The sequence below is a fragment of the Oculina patagonica genome, chromosome 6 (assembly GCF_052425735.1).
Source record: "Oculina patagonica isolate OP01 chromosome 6, crgOcupat, whole genome shotgun sequence".
In the NCBI taxonomy this organism is placed as follows: Eukaryota; Metazoa; Cnidaria; class Anthozoa; order Scleractinia; family Oculinidae; genus Oculina; species Oculina patagonica.
The window spans coordinates 9,483,523-9,503,141 of NC_135763.1; the positions used below are offsets into that span (position 1 = coordinate 9,483,523).

A 19,619-nucleotide genomic window follows, 5' to 3' on the forward strand; every position below is an offset into this window, starting at 1 on the left:
CGCGAGATGAGTCAAGAAGACTCGCTCCCGGGTCTTCTCCTTCTTAAGTCTAAGATTTTTTCTTTCTGAAAATTTTTTGTTAGATTTGAACTATTTGTTCGCACTTAAAGAGTTTTGACTGAAAAGTTGTCTTCACTTTCTTATAAATTTTAAAAACCAAAATGTATGTCGCTTGAAACAACTCGACTAAGATTAGGTCAAAAGAAAAAAGAACTGTTATAAGTGTTATCTTAAAGTGTCAAAAATATATATAATTTTTTACCATGTTGGTAGCTTTACTTTTAAATTCTCTTTCAGGTATCCTCCAGATCCAGGATTCGTCCCTCTCAAAGTGTTCATGTATTTGTTTGCCGCCGGAATGGGGATGCTCGTGGGGAAGTTCTTCATTCACAGATTTCTTCTGTGTCGCGTTCTGAAGTTGCGCATGTTCTCTGAAGATGGCCAAGGCTCGTGGATGGTGATGTTTCTAACTGTTCTCATGTTTCTGTTCATGATTAGCTTCATATACAACGAGTTCTTGCTTCTCGGTGGAGCGCACTTTGCGCCTTATGTGGCCAATAATAACATGGGAATCCAGAATAAGACGTTTATGAAGATGGCCACTATTGGTACTTGGTTTGGGGACTATATAACGGCTTGGATGGTGACAGACATGATGCTACAGGTAACTATGGGCATGTTGCTAAAAACGCGAGCCACCTTAAAATCAATGCTGTGTCCAAACCAAATATTCTTGGTTTCATGTTACGTCATAAAATTCTGAAATCAAAATTCACTAGGCCTACTAAATTTTCGTTGTCATTAGACGTAAGATAAGCTAAAAATATATCTTTTTGCAAATTTCCAGATCGATAGTTTCATTCGTTTATTAAACAGAGCGTTTTGAATATTTGAGTTCTCCGTCGTATGTGACATCAAGCTGAGTGCCGTGACAAAGCTGTTTTGTTTGAAAAAAGGCCTTTCCTTTCCATGTTCAGCAGATTGAACATTTCAGATATAATAAGTGTGTTGCACTATGTAATTATCACTTGCACATTCATTTGCACCTAAGGATGTATTAATAATTATATGTAATAGCACCTTTATTGCACTGTCACGCGCGTATCCTAGTAGTATGTATTTATCCATTCTTCACATATAATAAATTCAGTTTCGTAAATGTTACCGAACGATCAACATGGTGGCAGCGGTGAAAGTTCTCTAATCTAACAGATCTAGCGGATCTAGCGTTTTTAGGATACAGCGATATGGCTTTCAATACACCGTTTCCTGCGTTCAAGACGACAGGCGATGACAAACGCGACTTGGAAACGTATATAGAGGACTTAACAGATTACTGCATAATGCAAAATTGGTTCGATCCGTCGAAAGAATCTGACGCAGAGAAATGGACGAAGCCCGACAAGGCAATTGCTTGTCTCCGCGCATCATTATCCCCGGCAGCAAGAACAGTGTATAAATATAGCCTGGGCCTTAGCGAAGCCAATCTAAAAAAACCTCATTGTGTTGTTGCCGCCCTTAAAGGATATTATGGTGCTAGCATTGGAGTGTCAGGCGAACGACAAAAGTTTCTTCGCTTGCTGCAAAACGAAAACGAATCAATCGCCTCCTGGGAGACGCGAATACGTAACCAAGCAGCACAGTGTGAATACGAAGACTTCGCTGATGAGCTAATGAGGGACCAATTTATCGCCGGTTTAACGTCTGATGCTCTTCGAGTGAAACTTATCGGGAAAGGACACAAACACAAAGACACCGCACAAACAAAGGTTAAGTTAAGAGAAGTTGTCGAAGTTTCCAAAACGTTCGAAGCGACTATGGTTGCGAATCAGCTCATGAAAACTGCCCGGGACACACAGCAGGAACAAGTAAACACACAACAGGAACAAGTAAATTTTACGAGCAAATTGACATCTGTTAATCCGAGGCAAGAACAGCAATTTTCACAGTGTTTCTGGTGTGGAGGCAGCCATCAACAGCCCCGTCAAAGGCACTGCCCAGCCTTTGGCAAAAGATGTGCTAAGTGTGGGATCACTGGCCATTTCGCACGTACCTGTAAAGGTGGATCAAGACGTCGACAAGGGCGACAGCAGCAATCAAATTTTGTCGATGATGACAACGGAGAAGAAGCGTTTGTGGCGGATTGCGAGACACCCCCACAGCTTGCAAGGAAATATTTTGCTCATCTTCACCTCATACAAGGTGGGAAAACAAAAGTAGTGAAAGCACAGATCGACTCGGCATCCACGTGCAACACTATACCTAGCAGTCTACTAAGCCAGTTGTTTCCTGACGTAAAGATTTCGCGGACCAAAAGCAAGATTAACACATATGGAACTGAAACCATTCGTCCTGAAGGCCAAGTAACGCTGTGTTGTGACAGAAGGGGCAAGATTCACACCATTGATTTTCTTGTGGTAAACGTGCCTAATCAGAAACCCCCACTTCTCAGCGGAAGAGACGCGCAAGCCCTGGATTACTTGAAGGTGTACGCTGATGAAATAAACGCAGTTGAAGAAGAGATTCCGCGCAATACGCAGTCACTTCCACCACTGGGAAAACTGACAAAGGAAGACGTGTTACACAACTACTCAAACGTATTTAGGCCGGGTCGCGGAAATCCACTTGGAACCCCTTTGCACATCGATCTTGATCTTAATGTTACTCCAGTGCACGCCTCAACGCGTCGAGTTCCCGTGGCCAAGTTGGACAGAGTAAATGACGAGTTAAAGAGACTTTGTGATGAAGGCATCATAAAGCCGGTCGCACAGCCTACAGACTGGCTCTCAAACATCCTGGTGAAAGAGAAACCGAACGGCAAACTTCGCATATGCATTGATCCTAGTCAAAAGATAAACAAGGCCATCAGAAGACCCAAGTTCACAATTCCGACTATTGAAGAAAAGCTTCCACAATTGACTAAGGCCAAAGTGTTTACCATTGTCGATGTATCCGAAGCTTTTCACACCATTGTGATGGATGAAGAGTCTTCCCTACTCACTACGTTTCAGGGACCAAACGGTCGCTACTGCTACACCCGCATGCCATTTGGGATCGCCTCAGGACCGGAGGAATACCAACGGCGCCAACATGAATTCTTAGACGGTTTAGACGGGGTAATAAACATTGCCGATGACATCTTGTGTTTGGATGCGGAGATTCAAAAGAGGAAGCTGACATCGATCACGACAAAAATCTCATGAGCCTGTTAGGAAAGTGCAGCAGCCATAACCTGCGACTCTCGGCGAAAAAATTGCAGTTTAAATCTCCCTCTGTTACCTTCATGGGGCACAAGCTTACCGACAAAGGCGTAGAGCCCGATCCAGCCAAAGTAGCAGCAATCACAGAGATGCCAACGCCCACTGACAAATCTGGGGTGCAGCGTTTTCTCGGCATGTGCCAATACTTAAGCAAGTTCTGCCATAATTTGTCAGAAACAGTTCTTCCATTGAGGGACTTGACCAAGCAGGATGTTTCATTCCTATGGTCAAACAATCATGAAAATGCATTTAACTCGGCAAAGAACCTCATTGCTTCAGCAACTGTATTACGCTACTACGACGCAAACCTTCCCGTCACGCTACAAGTGGATGCATCTGAAGATGCGATCGGTGGCGTATTGCTGCAAAATGATCAACCTGTTTGCTTTACATCACATACCCTCAACAGTACGGAGAAGAACTATGCTCAAATTGAGAAAGAGTGCCTTGCAATCGTCTCTTGCATGGATAAGTGGCACCAGTACTTATACGGGAAACGCGACATAACGGTACATACAGATCACCAGCCGCTCGAGACGATTTTCAAGAAGCCTCTTAGCAAAGCTCCTCGCAGACTGCAAAGAATGATGCTGAAGTTACAGAGATATCAGTTCACTGTCCGATACAAGAAAGGAAAGGAACTTTACATTGCGGACACTTTGTCTCGCGCACCTGTCACTGATCAGCCCACCTCCACTGACAAGCAAGAATGCGAAGTGTTCCGTCTGAAAATGGCTGAGATGGAATTTGAACCAAATCAAGTTACACCCGACACTCTGCAACGAATAAGACAAGAAACTGCCAAAGACCCAGTGCTAGCAGCTCTACATACGGTGATAGTGAATGGATGGCCTTCAGAAAGAAAGGAAGCCCCAGAGCAACTAAGGCTGTATTGGAACTTCAGAGATGAAATTTCAGTTTATGATGGTGTCCTCTACAGGTCCCATCAAGTTATTGTCCCAGCCACTCTACGAGACGAGATGTTACAGAAAATACACAAGGCGCACCAGGGAGCCGACAGCAGCATAAGACGAGCACGCGAGTCTCTGTTCTGGCCAGGAATGCAAGCTGCAATCAGGGAGAAATGCTTATCATGTGGACTTTGTGCCCAGTACCTAAGCGAGCGACCGCGAGAACCAATGCAATCCCATGAGATACCCACCAGACCGTGGTCCAAAATAAGTGCCGACCTATTTCAGCTGGACGGAAACAACTACCTCGTTTTGGTCGACCATTACAGCGACTTCTTTGAACTAGATCCCCTCGGCAGGAACACATCAGCCAACACAGTTGTCCGAGCCATGAAAAGGCAATTTGCTCGACATGGAATTCCAGACGAGTGCATAACCGATAACGGCCCGCAGTTTGAAAGCCATGAATACTCACGTTTTGCTCGAGCTCGAGAATACGGATTCATTACACGCAAATCATCACCATACCACAGCCGAGGGAACGGAAAGGCGGAGTCCGCAGACAAAATTGCAAAGAACATTCTGAAAAAGTCTCGCCACGAGGAGCCCTACCTGGCCCTTTTGGCATACCGAAACACACCACAGCAAGGATACAATTATTCACCAGCACAACGCCTCATGTCTAGAAGACTACAGGACATAATCCCCACAGCTCCGCATCAACTTTTTCCACAGACAGTGTCCCCAAGCCTAGTACAAGAAAACATTGGGGAAAGAAGACGGAGGTCAAAGGCCCAGTACGACAGGAGGGCATCGGCGGCGTTTACCGAATTCTCAAAAGGAGAAAAAGTGTACGTGAAACCTAGGCCTACAAACAAACATCGACCCTGGATCTATGGGGAGGTAATTGGAAAACCTGCCCCAAGTTCCTGCATCGTGAGCACAGCTGTGGGACCAGTAAGGCGAAACCACGCACAAATCAGGGAGGCAAAGGAAGAACCAGTCGACAACTATGATAGAGGATTGGACCGATTTGAAACTGCATCCCTACCGTCTGAAAGTGAACCAACAGAAGAACCTGATCACCCAATGGAACACGAACTTGCACCTCCACTTCGCCATTCAACAAGAGAAGTAGACTCCCCGCAAGATTTAATAACTTTATAATGGAATGAACGCTCAAGCGAATTGAACTTTGACTATAAATTTGGACATTTCTTTCGATATTTAAAGACTCTCCTTGACTAACAACAGCTAAGACAAATAGTGTTTCAATTTTAATTGATGGAGCGTGTATGGACATTTCATAATTATTTTTCATCTTCCAAAAGGGGAAAGGTGTTGCACTATGTAATTATCACTTGCACATTCATTTGCACCTAAGAATGTATTAATAATTATATGCAATAGCACCTATATTGCACTATCACGCACGTATCCTAGTAGTATGTATTTATCCATTCTTCACATATAATAAATTCAGTTTCGTAAATGTTACCGAACGATCAACAAGTGGTGTTTACGTGAAACTGTACTAGCTCATGAGCCAAAGATTGCCGCTGTTGTAAACAGAATTGAGTTCCAGATGGTTTCTCTGACATCGCGGCGGCCATATTTGTGTCCCTCGGCGGGACACAGTTATGGCATCTCCATACTAAGCTTTATAAATTTGCGTGGAAAGGTTCGGCAAATAACTCGCGAACGGTACACCACACAGACCTGAAACTTGGAGAAATTGTTTATCTAATTATCGTCTATAATATTTGAAATTCATAGCTTCTGTAGTTGAATGGTTTCGAATTTATTTTTTGATTGCGTGACAGTGAAAACCAGCAATTAGATATATGGCTTAAACTTGCGGAGGCGCGGTAGCCTAATGCATGGTAGGAGTTTTGGAATACGTATATTTAACAATTAGACCCGTAGCCCTTAAGGGCTACGGGTTAATAGCCCATGAGGTGAGGCCGAATGGGCTATTGACCCGTGGTCCTTAAGGGCGAAGGGTCTAATTGTTTTATTATCACCCAACTAGTCGGACAGAAAAAGCAAAAATAAAGTTAGCAAATACAAGTTGAAAAAACATTTATTTCGGAAAAAAACGATAGAAAGCGTCACGCTCGATTGCTACTCAATGACTATTACTAATAGTCCTCTAGTGGCGTAGCCAATCAAAATGCAGGATTTACATTAGTCCACTAGCTGGGTGATACTAAATATTATATACAGATCGTGAGTTCTCGCCAACGACACTGCATTCTTGGACAAGAAACATTGCTATCGGAGTATTTCATGGAAAACGAATGGGTACTGGTGAGTTTTTAGTGTAATTCGGACCAAATGTTGCGAGTAACGTCCGATGGGTAGTTTACGGGAAGTACAGTTGTTTAAATCGCCCCATGGTGTGGAAAAACTGAGGGAGATCTTTAACCTCCGAGTTTATTAAAACGCGAGCTTGTAATGTTTTTGTGTGTATGGCAGGCTTTTTTGGGTGGGGTAGCAGATCTCGCGAGAACTCACAAGAATGGCTCGCTACCTTTCTAGAACAATATAACAAACAACAGGAACAATGGCCCTACCTCCCCAAAAACAATAACAACTGCTACACTAGAGGACCAACAGAATTACAATCTTACAAGAACTGTAGCCAGTTCCAGGCCCTAAGTTTCGCTCCGCTGTTTTTTGTTCGCCACTACCAATCGAGAGCCAGGAACAGGCATCTCTAAACAGAAATCTCTACATTCAGTTAAAACAAAGAGCCGGTGTCATGTAAACATTTACAAGACAGCGTGTGACCTTGCTCGCGAGAAGTATCGTATATCGTATAACGGATGTCACGCTACAAGAAAACGCAACTTTTGTTGAGCAATCATTTAACACACAGTTGCCAGCTACTTTTATTTACGTTAATTTCTTGACAAATTTCCTGAAAATTAATTTAAAAAAAAAACTTGTGAAACGTCATCGCTTCTGCATGCATCTCGTGCCGTTTTTTTCTCAAAGGCACTTTGTCACCGATTTCAGCTAAATTTTGACATAACATCAAAAGCTCTTTACTGACGTGGCAAAGGAGACCAAAGGACAATTAACAATAAAGCATCGATGTTAAAATAATTACACATGAAAGCGACCCCGTCGACTGACGATTGTTTCAAGCATTTTACATACGAAAATACAAACCATAACTCATGTGAACTCAATTCCCGAGAAGAATGCATTGAATTTACAGGGTTTTTTTTATTTTGAACAGAACTATATACAGAACTCAAAGATAGCTAAAGATCTTTCGTTCTCATCAGAACTCACCATCTATTTTTTTATTATCCCCATTATCTGTACAGTATGGGGCCCAGTTCTCGGCCGTGTCCAGTTCTCGGCCACTTTGTGTTCAACGCGTTTTTTCACGCCACAGTTGAATTAAAAGAAAAAGTTATTTCCTTCAAACGATAGACTGATTCTTGTGCTCTTAGTATCTTGAGTTTGATCTTTCAACTCGCTATAGAAAGCTCACACGTCGAGTTTATGCGAAGGTACGTGAATTTGTTTTTGTCGAAAACTTGTTTGTTTACGGCTCCTTAAAATCCATGGATGTAGTTAAATTCGTATTTTGTCCGTGAGCCCCTACCAAACGAGCTCATTTTTGGCATGTAAATCTTAGAATAATTCAGCTTTCTGCTTAAGTTAACTTTTTGTTGAACCGTTGTTTATTTTGGTCTTAATTTACTTCGACATTTTTTCGTGCGACTTTTGCGTATTTGCCAGTTCTCGGCCACCCTGCTCGCTATCACAGTTTAGTGCTTTTGTTTTTAATATAATTTCATCTGCTACAGCAATAATGAAAGAAAGAAATGTTTTAAATATAAAGTTCAATTAAATATCTAAGTTTTGAGCTGACTTTTGTCTTTTTTATTATTTCTACAACACTTAACTCTTTCAAGACCTTTTCACTGCCAAATAAACCATCTAAATGCATTGGTCACACAACGTAGTTTTGCGGGTTTGCCAGACCCTGCACACAGGCAAGCAACTAGGCGCGTTAAAAACCTTCTTTTCCAAAGTGAAACAAAGTCTCATAAAGTAATTTGAGATCGACATAACATAAATAAGTTTACAGAGTGATTTTATGACTGTGGAAATGAATTGAGCCCTTTTTTTTTCAGAAAATTACGCACAAGCTTTTTGGTGGCCGAAAACTGGGTCCGGGTGGCCGAGAACTGGGCCCACAAACGGAGCTTTTATTTTTATTATTGCTCGGGCAAATTAATTATTGACCAGTCGATAGCTTCACAACAAAAAGCTGAATAATGTAGAATACTCTGGGCGAAATTTTAAGTTCCTGCGGTTCTTTTGAGGTAAGAAATACAAGTTAACGCCAAAAGTGGCCGAGAACTGGGCCCCATACTGTACAGCTAATTATCCAATGTTCATTATTACCGCCCACTCATTATTCGTGTCACCTACGATACAACTTCATTTTATAATCCTGTACTGTTAAATATTTTCTTATTCGCTGATGATGCCTTGGATCGGCAAAAGCTCGGCATAAAATAACTCAAAATGCATTAGCTTAAGGCTTCACTTGACCCGTTTACTCATCATTATTCATGATGCTACTGGAGGACAACTTCAGACGTTTACAATAAAGTTGTCTTGACAAACGAAAAAAAAAATAATAATAATTAGCACAAAAACAAGCCTAAGTCATGTATTACACTGTCATAAAACACGAGCAAAAGGCGAGTATTTTTTCTACAAGTGTCAAGCAAGTGGACTGTTATATGCTCCCGGCGGGGACTCCAACATTAAAGGGACGAGAATGCTTGTCCACTCGCGATTTTGGTCTCACTCAAGGTTTTCAGAACAGAACGCCAATATATGAAGCCATCAAGGTCTCCTTTAGGGTTGCACGTGAAGAAATAAATAGTGCCGTCATACTGTGTTTTCGCTCTTCACCGATCAGGTATAAAAAATAAAGTGTCCAAAAAAGCTTGAGCCGCGCCCAGATCGCACTCTCTTTAGGGGTTAAACTCAATTAAATTTTTCCGATCGACGAGCATCCCCGGCCCTGTCATCATTTTAATGTCAAAACCACTCCAGAGCGTTTTCAAAACAAAACTCGTTTTCTGTCAGTATGCTGTAATAAAACAAAGCCTTTAAACCAATCAGAGTGCACGCTGAACCCAATCAAATTACAAACCGAGCTTAAAAAATTGCGATTACTTTATACACTGGTGTCGTTATTCAATTAAACAATACAGCTAAATATCATGTAAAATACAACAGTTAATTATACTTTTAAAAATTCGTTAACTTGGCCACATGTGACGTATTTAAGTTAACGTATATGTGTACAGTATGGGGCCCAGTTCTCGGCCACTTTAGACGTAAACTTGTATTTCTTTCCTCAGAATGACCAAAGAAACTTGAAATTTCTCCCAGAGCTAGCTTCATCATTCAGCTTTTTGGTGTAAAGCTATCGATCGGTCAATAATAAATTTGCCCGAGCAATAATAAAAATTAAAGCACCATTTGTGGGCCCAGTTCTCGGCCACCCGGGCCCAGTTCTCGGCCACCAAAAAGCTTGTGCGTAATTTTCTGTATAAAAAGGCTCAATTAACTTTCACAGTCATAAAAATCACTCTGTAAACTTATTTATGTTATGTCGATTCCAAATTATTTTTATAAGGTTTGTTTTACTTTAGAAAAGAAGGTTTTTAACGCACCTAGTTGCTTGCATATGTGCCGGTTCTGGCAAAACCGCAGAATTGCGTTGTGTGACCAATGCATTTAGATGGTTTATTTTGCAGTGAAAAGGTCTTGAAAGAGTTAGGTGTTGTAGAAATAATAGACAAGACAAGAGTCAGCTCAAAACTTAGATATTTAATTGAACTTTATTTTAAAACTTTTCTTTCTTTCATTCTGGCTAGAGCAGATGAAAATATATTAAAAACCAAAGCGCTACGCTGTGATAGCGAGCAGGGTGGCCGAGAACTGGCATTTACGCAAAGGTCGAACGAAAAAATTTCGAAGCAAATTAAGACCAAAAAAATACAACGGTTCAACAAAAAGTTAACTTAAGCAGAAAGCTGAATTATTCTACGTTTCACATGGAAAAAATTAGCCCCTTTGGTAGGGGCTTTTGGATAAAATACGAATTTAACTACATCCATGGATTTTAAGGAGCCGTAAACAAACAAGTTTTCGGGAAAACAAATTCGCCTACTTCCGCGTAAACTCGACGTGTGAGCTTTCTATAGCGAGTTGAAGGATCAAAGTCAAGATACTTAGAGCACAAGAATTAGTCTATCGTTTGATGGAAATAACTTTTTCTTTTAATTCAACTAGGGCGCGAAAAAACGCGCTGAACACAAAGTGGTCGAGAACTGGACCTGGCCGAGAACTGGGCCCCATACTGTATACCCCCAGCCAGCTTTAATTTTTTCACGTATTTTAATAGATTTTTGAACAGCTAGAATTTATATTTGTGTCGTTGAAAACCTAAGAATAATGATTCATTTTTATTAAAAATTGTTATATTAAAGTGCTGAAACTGTTAATAAGCGTCTTTGGCTGCGGATGGCTAGAATGGAAATAGATTACCATTTGAAAAGTTAGGCTAAACTTTTCAATTGTTTCTGCGCGTCTTCAAAAATCGATATTTACAGCTGCAGTTTGATTTATTTCGGCAAATTAAGGTTATATCTTCCTTTATATATTCAAAGATCATTTTTCATGTTAACTTGCCTACTACTAATTTGAGAACAGTTTAAACCAAAATCTGCGAAATCCCCGTGACGTAGCTTCCTAATCTCTCTATAACTGAGTGAAATCAAAGATCACTGGTAGCATATGTTACAGCATCTTGTGCAGAAAGCAAAAAAAATCTTTTTTAAACGGGAGGGCTCCGCCCCGCGGTCCAAAACCCTTACCCTTGACACTCACCATTTTTGACAGAAAATGTAACTCTTTCATATACTATTTTTGACAGAAAATGTAACTCTTTCATCTACTGTTTTTGACAGAAAATGTACCCTTTCATATACTATTTTTGACAGAAAATGTAACTCTTTCGTGTACCTTCAATACAAAATGGCACTCTTTTCACAGTAACCCCCCTTCCCCCCCGACAACTTTGGTGTCCGTCACTTGCTTCTGGCTTCTTGTTCGATTCAATTCCAAGTGAGGGAGTATGTCACTTGTTGCTTTTGGTCCCAAGCGTACAGCACTCTTTCTCTGGGGTTGTAGTCCACCATGGAGTTGTAGCCGTACTGGTTTTTGAACTGTATGTTGGGGTTCCACTGCTTTCTTGTCTTGGTGTCGTAAGCAAAGTTGATGGTAGTGGGATTGGCGTTATAGCTGTCAATACAGTAGATCACTCCACAGACCACAAAGGCATTGCCCATCGCGCTCATCTGTTCTGTATGAAACAAACAAAGAACCAAACAAGGAATAAAAATAAACGCTAACAGAACGCGCCAAGCGGTGAAAGTAGGCAATAAATGTCATAAAGGAATGAATGCTGTAGTTTTATCAATGACATACCGCAACATGTGTTATAAAAACGCCTAGTTTTCTCTATTCTTGTTAAACGCATTCGCACAGAGGAGGAAAATTTTGCATGCGACTTCACCCTGTTTTGCAAATGCCCCCTTCATATTTTCATCTCTTTTCAGTACCTTCAAGCAATAGACGCGCTGTGCTGTGCTGTGCCTGCGATCAGGCTTTTCTTTTTTTTCGCGGCGGAGGGAAGGCGTTGACTACACCGCCGCGAGAAAAAATAACGCCTGATCGCAGGTTATGTTATGCTATGCTATGCTATGATATAGTTTGCTTTCCTTTGCTATGCTATGCTTTTATTGCCCCCGCAGGGTTTTGGCCCAGAGGCCAAAACCCGAGGAGGCACCCTAGGAGTCCCCGCGTGTATACATACAAGGACAAAGAATATTTGTTGAAAAAGTAAGAAATGTGTTTGTAATGGGCGAAGCGTTCTCGATTTGACGAAACTAGGCGCGCACGGTCGTGACGGGTAATATTTTAGCAAGCGCGCACGGTGGTGTCGGGAACTTGCAACCACGAGGTCGCGTTTCGTCACCTTCGAGCTTCGCCATCTTCTAGCAGCATTTCGTTTTCCGGTTTTGGCTTACGCGTGTTCACAGATATGTTCGAGCAGTTTCTCTGCTTTGGTTGTGTTAAGTGATATTTGAAGCAGTTGTTTATAGTAATATCATAGTAATACGTCGAAAGATTTCGAGCAATTAGTTTCGTGTTCTTGGCTACGTGTACGTGTGTTCCAAGAGCTGGTTCGAGTGCTTTCGGATGTTTGCTGTATCGTATACATCTTTCAACGAGTAATAAACAAAAGCATGAACTTTGTCATGTAATACAAGGTAATTCGTTTCGCTAACAAACTGTCAGATTATTTGATCCAAAGAGTGGGTTGAATAAGGTTAAAAATTGTTTTCTCGAATCTTTGAATGTGCCATATTTTGTTACTCGTGGAATTTTTGGGCTTTTTGGCCTGGAAATTATTGTAAGTTATTTTGAATGTTATAAGCCCGGGAATATAAAGCTTGCGTGTTGTCACCACGAATAATGTGTTATGTGTTATTTCCGCTAGGAGTTAGTTCCGCGCGCTAGGTGATATATTCGACTTGAACTTGTGAATATTATTTTGAATGTTATAAGCCCGAGAATATAAAGCTTGCGTGTTGTCACCACGAATAATGTACATGTGTTATGTGTTATTTCCGCTAGGAGTTAGTTCCGCGCGCTAGGTGATATATTCGACTTGAACTTGTGAATATTTTTAGGACGCAATAGAGTGTCACACAACAAGAAATTCTGCAGCAAACAATGTCGGTCGTGACGTACATTGCACAGTAAAAAAAGAAGTCTAATTGTGTAGTCCATCGGCATCAATAATTAAAAAAGACAAAAAGACTCCACTAAACTTAGAATGATGTAAAACAAATTATAAAAAGGCGGGGGCAGCTTTATAGTGAGAACTATTACTAGTTATGTAATGACTATGTGAAACTGATTCATCGTTTCCTTCTTGAGCCTGTGTTACACCAGCTATAGTGTGTAATTTTGCCAAGCCCGTGGGGCCAGTCAAAGGGACAAGGACGAGTAAAAGTGTTCTTCTTCAAAATCAATTCTTAGAGTGCGTTCTTACCCGTAGCCAAACTGTAAGTGTGGGTTATGACGTCATTATCGATTTTCGATGCATACAGTCGTCTGTTATCCCCAATGTTACCCCACAATACCCACAATCCCTGCTCGTCAACTGCCAGGTCCACTCCACTGTATCCACCCCACTGGTAGGCGATTTGCCTTGGTGTGTATCCGTTGAGAGTGATCTGGGCCTCAAGGCTATTTGTGAGCAAATTGTACTTGTCGATATATTGCGTGTTGGCCCTTTATGATAAGACAGAAAGTCGGAAAGCCATCAGTTTATACAATGGTAATTTAACTGAGTGGAGAAAATTTGGTCTGAATTGCACGACACGAAGTTCATTTCCTACTTTATTACATCCATCTTAAAATCGCACAATTTAATCGCCCAAATGATCCAGCAAATAAAAAAGATACGATTTAGAGCAAAAAGAGTACGATTCGTGAATAAATCTCACTGAATTTGCTTGCAATTTGATTGGTTACTTTAAACAAGCCTTGAAAACTGATTGTTTGTTTTGTTTTAGTGTTCCTTTCTCTTGGGAAAAAGATGCGATTTAGAGCAAATAATAGTGCGATTCATGAATAAATCGCACTGCTGAGAGCCAATCAGATTGCAAGGATCACCAGGAATTTCAAAATGGATGTATTGAATATTTTAATGCATTTAAACTGTTAAAACATTCGCTTAAAAAAGTTAATTTCGCCTGTTGAATCGTTCCTCCTAAGAATTTATGAACTTTTTGTAATTGTAACTCCAAGCTCTCAGTTGGCTTTATAGCCCAGTTGGCAGAGCACTTCACCGTTACCGCAGGTATGGGCTCGAATCGCATTTAACCTTAAACGTTTTTACTAGTTTTGCACCTGCTTTCGTTGCGTGTATAACTGTGGTTTTGATGGTGCAGTTTTATGTATTTAATCTTTCACCCGCAGTTCAAATAAATGATTTTTCGAATATTTTCTTCCAAATGTAATATTAATCTGTTCATCTAAACAGTACGTGAACTGAAATATCGACAGGCCTGATTAAGGGGGCTCGTCACGGACAACGCATCTGAAGAAGCCATTTTTTTAGTTTTAGGTATTTTTTTCTTCGCAGCGAAACCGTCCTTTTTTTTTGTTTTTTACCTTGGTGTTTTGAAACGGGGTCCTCCATAAAAAAAAAAAGGAATTAAATTGGAACAGCAAGCACAGGCTACATCAGTTACCTATTGTAGTACAGGTTTGATCCATACACCACTCCGCCAGTTCCGTCCCACTGATAAGGCAGTGTGTACGTTTTACGGATCACGCCTGCTTTCAATTTTTCCAAGTTTTCAAACTCTTCGACGACATTGTTTATGAGTAATTTTCCATGACAAAAATGGTGTCAGTCCCCATAACTCCCAGCGGGTCTTTCATCCAGGCTCCTTGGGTTTTCTGTCGGGAGTGATGAGTGACTGGACTGCTAACAGTCTTGATAGTAATACAGCTCACTGCAGAGGAATCAACAAAAGTTTAGTATTTTAATCACCCAAGTACATACAATTTTGAAATTTTTTCTTTTTTTTTTTTTTTTTTTTTTTTTTTTTGCACTTTTTTTTCTTCCCCCTCCCCCCCTCCCCCCCCCTCCTCTTCCCCTCCCCCCCCCCCCCTCTTCTTCTCCCTCCCCCCCCCCTTTTTTTTTTTTTTGTGAAATTAGAACAATATCCCGTCCCTGGTTATTGATTCTTCTAATAGTTTTCACTTTTTTCATGTTTACAACGGAGTTTGCATGTAAATTGTGTACGTCTCCACCTCCTGATGCGTCTTATAGCCGCGTGTTTATAGAAAATTTTCAGTTTGGGAACTTTGCATGATTAAGTTGACAAGTTTTGAGTGCGTCTTGCAGCCGTATGCGCCTAATAACCGAAAAAATACGCTGTAATTATTTATACTGACCGTTGTTTTCACAGCGACTTCCTTGGTACCCTGGCGGACAACTACAGTTGAATCCGCCCACGTGATCCATGCATGTTCCTCCGTTCAAGCAGGGGTCACTGGAACACTCATTTATATCTGTAAAAATAAAAAGAAATTAAGGTACATTGTAGTCACATTTCACGTTGACAGGTCAGAAGCCTTTGGGGTGACAGGATCAATTTGCAATATTACATTTTGTTTCAGTTAGACTATGAGTCTATTAATTTTTTGTCTTATGAACTGCGATATTCTCCATATTCTAGAAATGTCAGTGTTTATATCCCTTTTTGTAAGATTGATGTTCACTTTGAACTGTCAACATCGCGTCAGCATATCGAACATTATTACGCCAGCCATCGTGATAAGTATAAGTCATGTCACCTTGGCAACTAGCGCGCGGATTTATGCGTATCCCTTGTCCTCAAATAGAATACCCACAGCTTCGAATATGCAGGCCTATAGCGCCTAAGAACTTACTCTTTTCCTGTAGAAGGTGTGCGCAGGAGTTCGTGGACTCCTGGTTCGGAAAAAGGATAGAGCTGTCTTTGCAGATTGCTAGGCAGCCTCTCTAACGTAAAATTGCGGGCTTAGACATTTCTGGGAGACACGATTCCAAATGAGTTGGTTGCTGTTCTGCTCCGTGTAATGTAATGCTGTCACACATTCCTGTATTTCTACCGTGACCTAATCACGTGCTCTGGATCGGACAATTAAATCTTACTTTCCATGCACTCCGTCATTACAGCGCGGGTTGTTGCATTTTATACTGTTTACAGCTTCCCTCCTACCGGCCCTCCCCCTGGTCTCACGTGGGTGTTCTATGTTATCTCTTACAAGTGCAGTTTTTTCCATCTCCTGTGAAGCCAGCTTTACACAAACAAAGATATGAGCCAAGCAGATTCAAACAGGTGGCGTTGACGTCACATACGGGACTTGAGGCGCTGCACTCATCAATATCTATATCAACAAAATACAAAACCTTCAGAAGACAGAACAGTTATATAAATGAAAAGACTGAGAACAAATGAAAAACTGAAAGGATGTCTGAAATTCAGTCTAGCCTTTGGTGTGGATTATTTTTTCATAAAAATGAAGTTTAATTCCCGGAAGAAGGGCTAGCGCTTGGTACACCAACATGGCCGCCGTTCTCTTGTTCTGGAACACCAATATGGCTGCCGTGACGTCATATGAAAACGCTCTATTGGGTCCTATTGATTAATTGATTTTCAAAAGTTATCTTCGGATGGATGCGTTTTTTTTTTTGTCTCAATTTTATTTTATATCACTGATTCGAAGGCAGGAAATTTAAAAAAAAAATGCAAAACGAGACGCCTCTCTTTCATGTGGCATACATATATAATTAGAACACACGCTTTTTTGTAGAAACTGAAGACTAACATAATTTTAGCGGACAGGAAATCACATCAGTCGGCTTCTGACTTAATTTTTTAGCTTCTCGCAGGAATAACGCTAAAATCAGTGGCCGTAAAAAAAAAGTATCATTAAGTATAATTTAAGACTAAAGTTACCTTCGGTGTTCATGTCACAGTATGCGAATACGGGTTTTTCCAGTGCAGTCAGGTCAAACCAGTATTTGCCGCTGACCGCTTCTCCTCCTTCACTCGCCTTGATTTCTTTACACGATTCAGCGGACAGCTCGGGAATGGAACCGAGGGGGACTGGGAAGAAAAACAGTCATATTAGAATTGCCCGGCTCTAGTTGCTAGCTTTACTGAACTTTTCTGACTTTACCTCTTTTCCTTTTTCGTCCTAAATAATATCTGTCAGAGTTAGGCATATAATCCTCAGGTCTAGCTTCCTTGGTGCGATCGCTAAACTCACAAACCGACTGGGAAATGACGTAATTAAAACTTTGACACGTGATGTCCTGATGGCAGGCCTGCAAGCAATCATATCCGAATGACACGCGCATCTTTTTGTAGATGTGCCGCTGAAGCATCATGCCGGTGACGGAATATTCAGCTTCACCGCTGCATTGCTGCGTAGATACTTCTTGAAACAATTCGCCAAGGATGAGCAGAACTGGAATGAAAAGGAGCTCTCTGGTGACGCCCATACCGTTCTACTTCAGTAAAAGATAGCCTGAAATCAAAATATTACGAATAAGTATAGTTTGAAAAGTAATTGTTGCAGTAAGCAGTTATTTTCTTTTGGAATGTCTTTAATGTTTTGTCCAGATATGGATCTATCGTGATAAAAATGGCTCGCGGGTTTACTTAAGCCCGGGCCAAACGAGGATTAAAAGTCGACTAGAGATCAAACTCTCACTCTCGTTTAGCCTGAAACTCTCATGCACTCTCATCGACTTTAAACGTGTTCAAATTTTTCATGAGAGTCGATGAGAGTTTTCCCTCGTTTGGCCCAAGTTGATGATAGTCGATGAGAGTTGACGAAAATTCTCTTGAGAGTCAACTCTCATCAACCTTATCCCCGTTTAGCCCCCGGGCTTTAGATTTTTCGGACTCGTTTAATCCGTAAATTTATTGGTCAACAGTTTCCTTTGAAGTTTTCTTTTTTGATTGCTACTTCTCTTACTTGCAAAACGCCCAAATAATTTTACATACAGTGCACGGTGACTTAATTAACAGGTGTTGTGATTGTTCGCACCAAAAATAAAACCTTAAAGAAATCATCTCTGTAATTTATTCATTGATTCTAATCTTGTGTTACTCGCCAAAGCAAACTTTCTGGTTTTTTTTTTGGTGGTTAGGCTATTCATTGAAAATGAAACTTGAATTTTTTAAGCTAAACTTTATTCGGTTAATTTAAGTGATTTACGAAAATAAACTACTCAAGTTTCTCGATTATCGCCAATAAGATTTTTTTACTGTATTTGTTTCGCAAAAAAAAAACAAGTTTGTTATTGTTTTTCTGAGGCATACTTCGATCGTTTCTTAATAACCATTATGCATATGTTGCAAAAAGTGTATTTTCAGAACTGGGAATCTACAAGGCCCGCAGCTTATTCCAGTTTCTGAAATGTAAAAATAAATGGCTATATTTAGAGAGGATGCCACATCAGCGCTAGCTGGTTTTCATGCGGGTCCTCTATCCAGGTCGAATTGGAATTTAGAAATGTTGGTTTTTCAGGAGGGTGGAAAACCGGAGAACTCGGAGAAATACCCTCGGAGCAAGGACGAGAACCAACAACAAACTCCAACCCACAGTGGAGCAGGGCCGAAATCGAACCCGGGCCACATTGGTGGGAGGCGCGCGCTCTCACCACTGCGCCAACCATGCTCCCATGCATGCACGGCCCACAGAAACAACTAGCAGTAATTGGTTTCCTCCCTAAATGGAAGCTTGTGAGTCCATCGCTGGTTATATAACATTCAGCAGTTTGTCAGGTTTTCGCAGCAAATTGCCGGTACTCACCCAGGTACACGAAACGGACTTTGGAACACCTGGCCGTGCTCAAACTGTCGACTTATCGATCTCAAATGCAAGTAGAAGACTTTCACTAATTATTAGGCCACCCAGTTCTTTTTACTGAATAAAGCTGAGCAAAAATGGCCGTGCTCTACAAGCTGCAAGCTCTTGCATTAGCCATTCCCAAGAAAGGGGACAGAAAATCTGACTAAAACGAACTAAAGCGGATTAATGTATTTAGCTATATATGTTAAGACAAACAAGCAAAAATTGAAATTAAATCAAAAATCCTGTTACTTTTCTTTCTTAGCTGGGATATACTGAAACCTTGGCAACAATAAGAACACAATTTTAAAAAATGCTGAAAATATTCTCTTGCCAATTCCATTTTAGGAAAGTTATCTGTATCCAAAACTAACACGCCAGTAGAATTCACAAGTTATTTACTTTTGACACGTTAAGTTACCGTTCTCAATTCAGTAGATAACAGGTTGTCTGCACCTACCTTTGTCGGCTGATGCGGGAAAAATTACTGCATTTAAATATAACTCCTCTCCGTTAGTTTTTTCCAAAACAGTATTAATGGCACTTGCGTTTCTTCTAAAACACGTTAAACGATAACATAAAGGTTTTGCAACCGTATACTCATTTATTCTTTATCGGTTAATTGGCAAAACGCTAAGCTCATATTGTGTGGATCGTGCGATTTAATTGGTCGATTTGGTCACTTTAATTAATTTTGCCAAAAACCCGCAACATTTAATCAAAGTGGGGACTTATGTCAAAGTTTTTATTAAATTTAGAGTATTTTTCAGATCTGTCATCTAATAAAAGCATTACTATTTTAAACTTATTTCTGTTGACAAAATTTAGGTTTAGCCTATAACGTTATAACGTGTCTAGAATCTTCGATTAAGACTTTAGGGGCATTTATATAGATATCTTT

The 19,619-nt window shown here is 40.7% G+C and overlaps 1 protein-coding gene and 1 pseudogene across 2 annotated transcripts; one reads left to right on the forward strand and one right to left on the reverse strand.

The window, feature by feature from the left end:
* Positions 1 to 1,012: 1,012 nt before the first annotated feature.
* LOC144656276 (uncharacterized) lies at positions 1,013 to 3,203 on the forward strand. The gene has a single exon (XM_078516509.1). The coding sequence runs from the start codon at positions 1,248 to 1,250 to the stop codon at positions 3,201 to 3,203; it is 1,956 nt and encodes a 651-aa protein (XP_078372635.1). The 5' UTR covers positions 1,013 to 1,247.
* An 8,098-nt stretch (positions 3,204 to 11,301) lies between these two features.
* Positions 11,302 to 19,290, reverse strand: LOC144656721 (noelin-2-like; annotated as a pseudogene). Its single transcript, XR_013571373.1, has 8 exons — positions 19,179 to 19,290; positions 17,036 to 17,386; positions 16,813 to 16,962; positions 16,118 to 16,240; positions 15,263 to 15,379; positions 14,551 to 14,817; positions 13,344 to 13,585; positions 11,302 to 11,585 (listed from the first exon to the last, which is right to left on the reverse strand). The product of XR_013571373.1 is annotated as a noelin-2-like (transcript).
* Between the last annotated feature and the right edge of the window lie 329 nt (positions 19,291 to 19,619).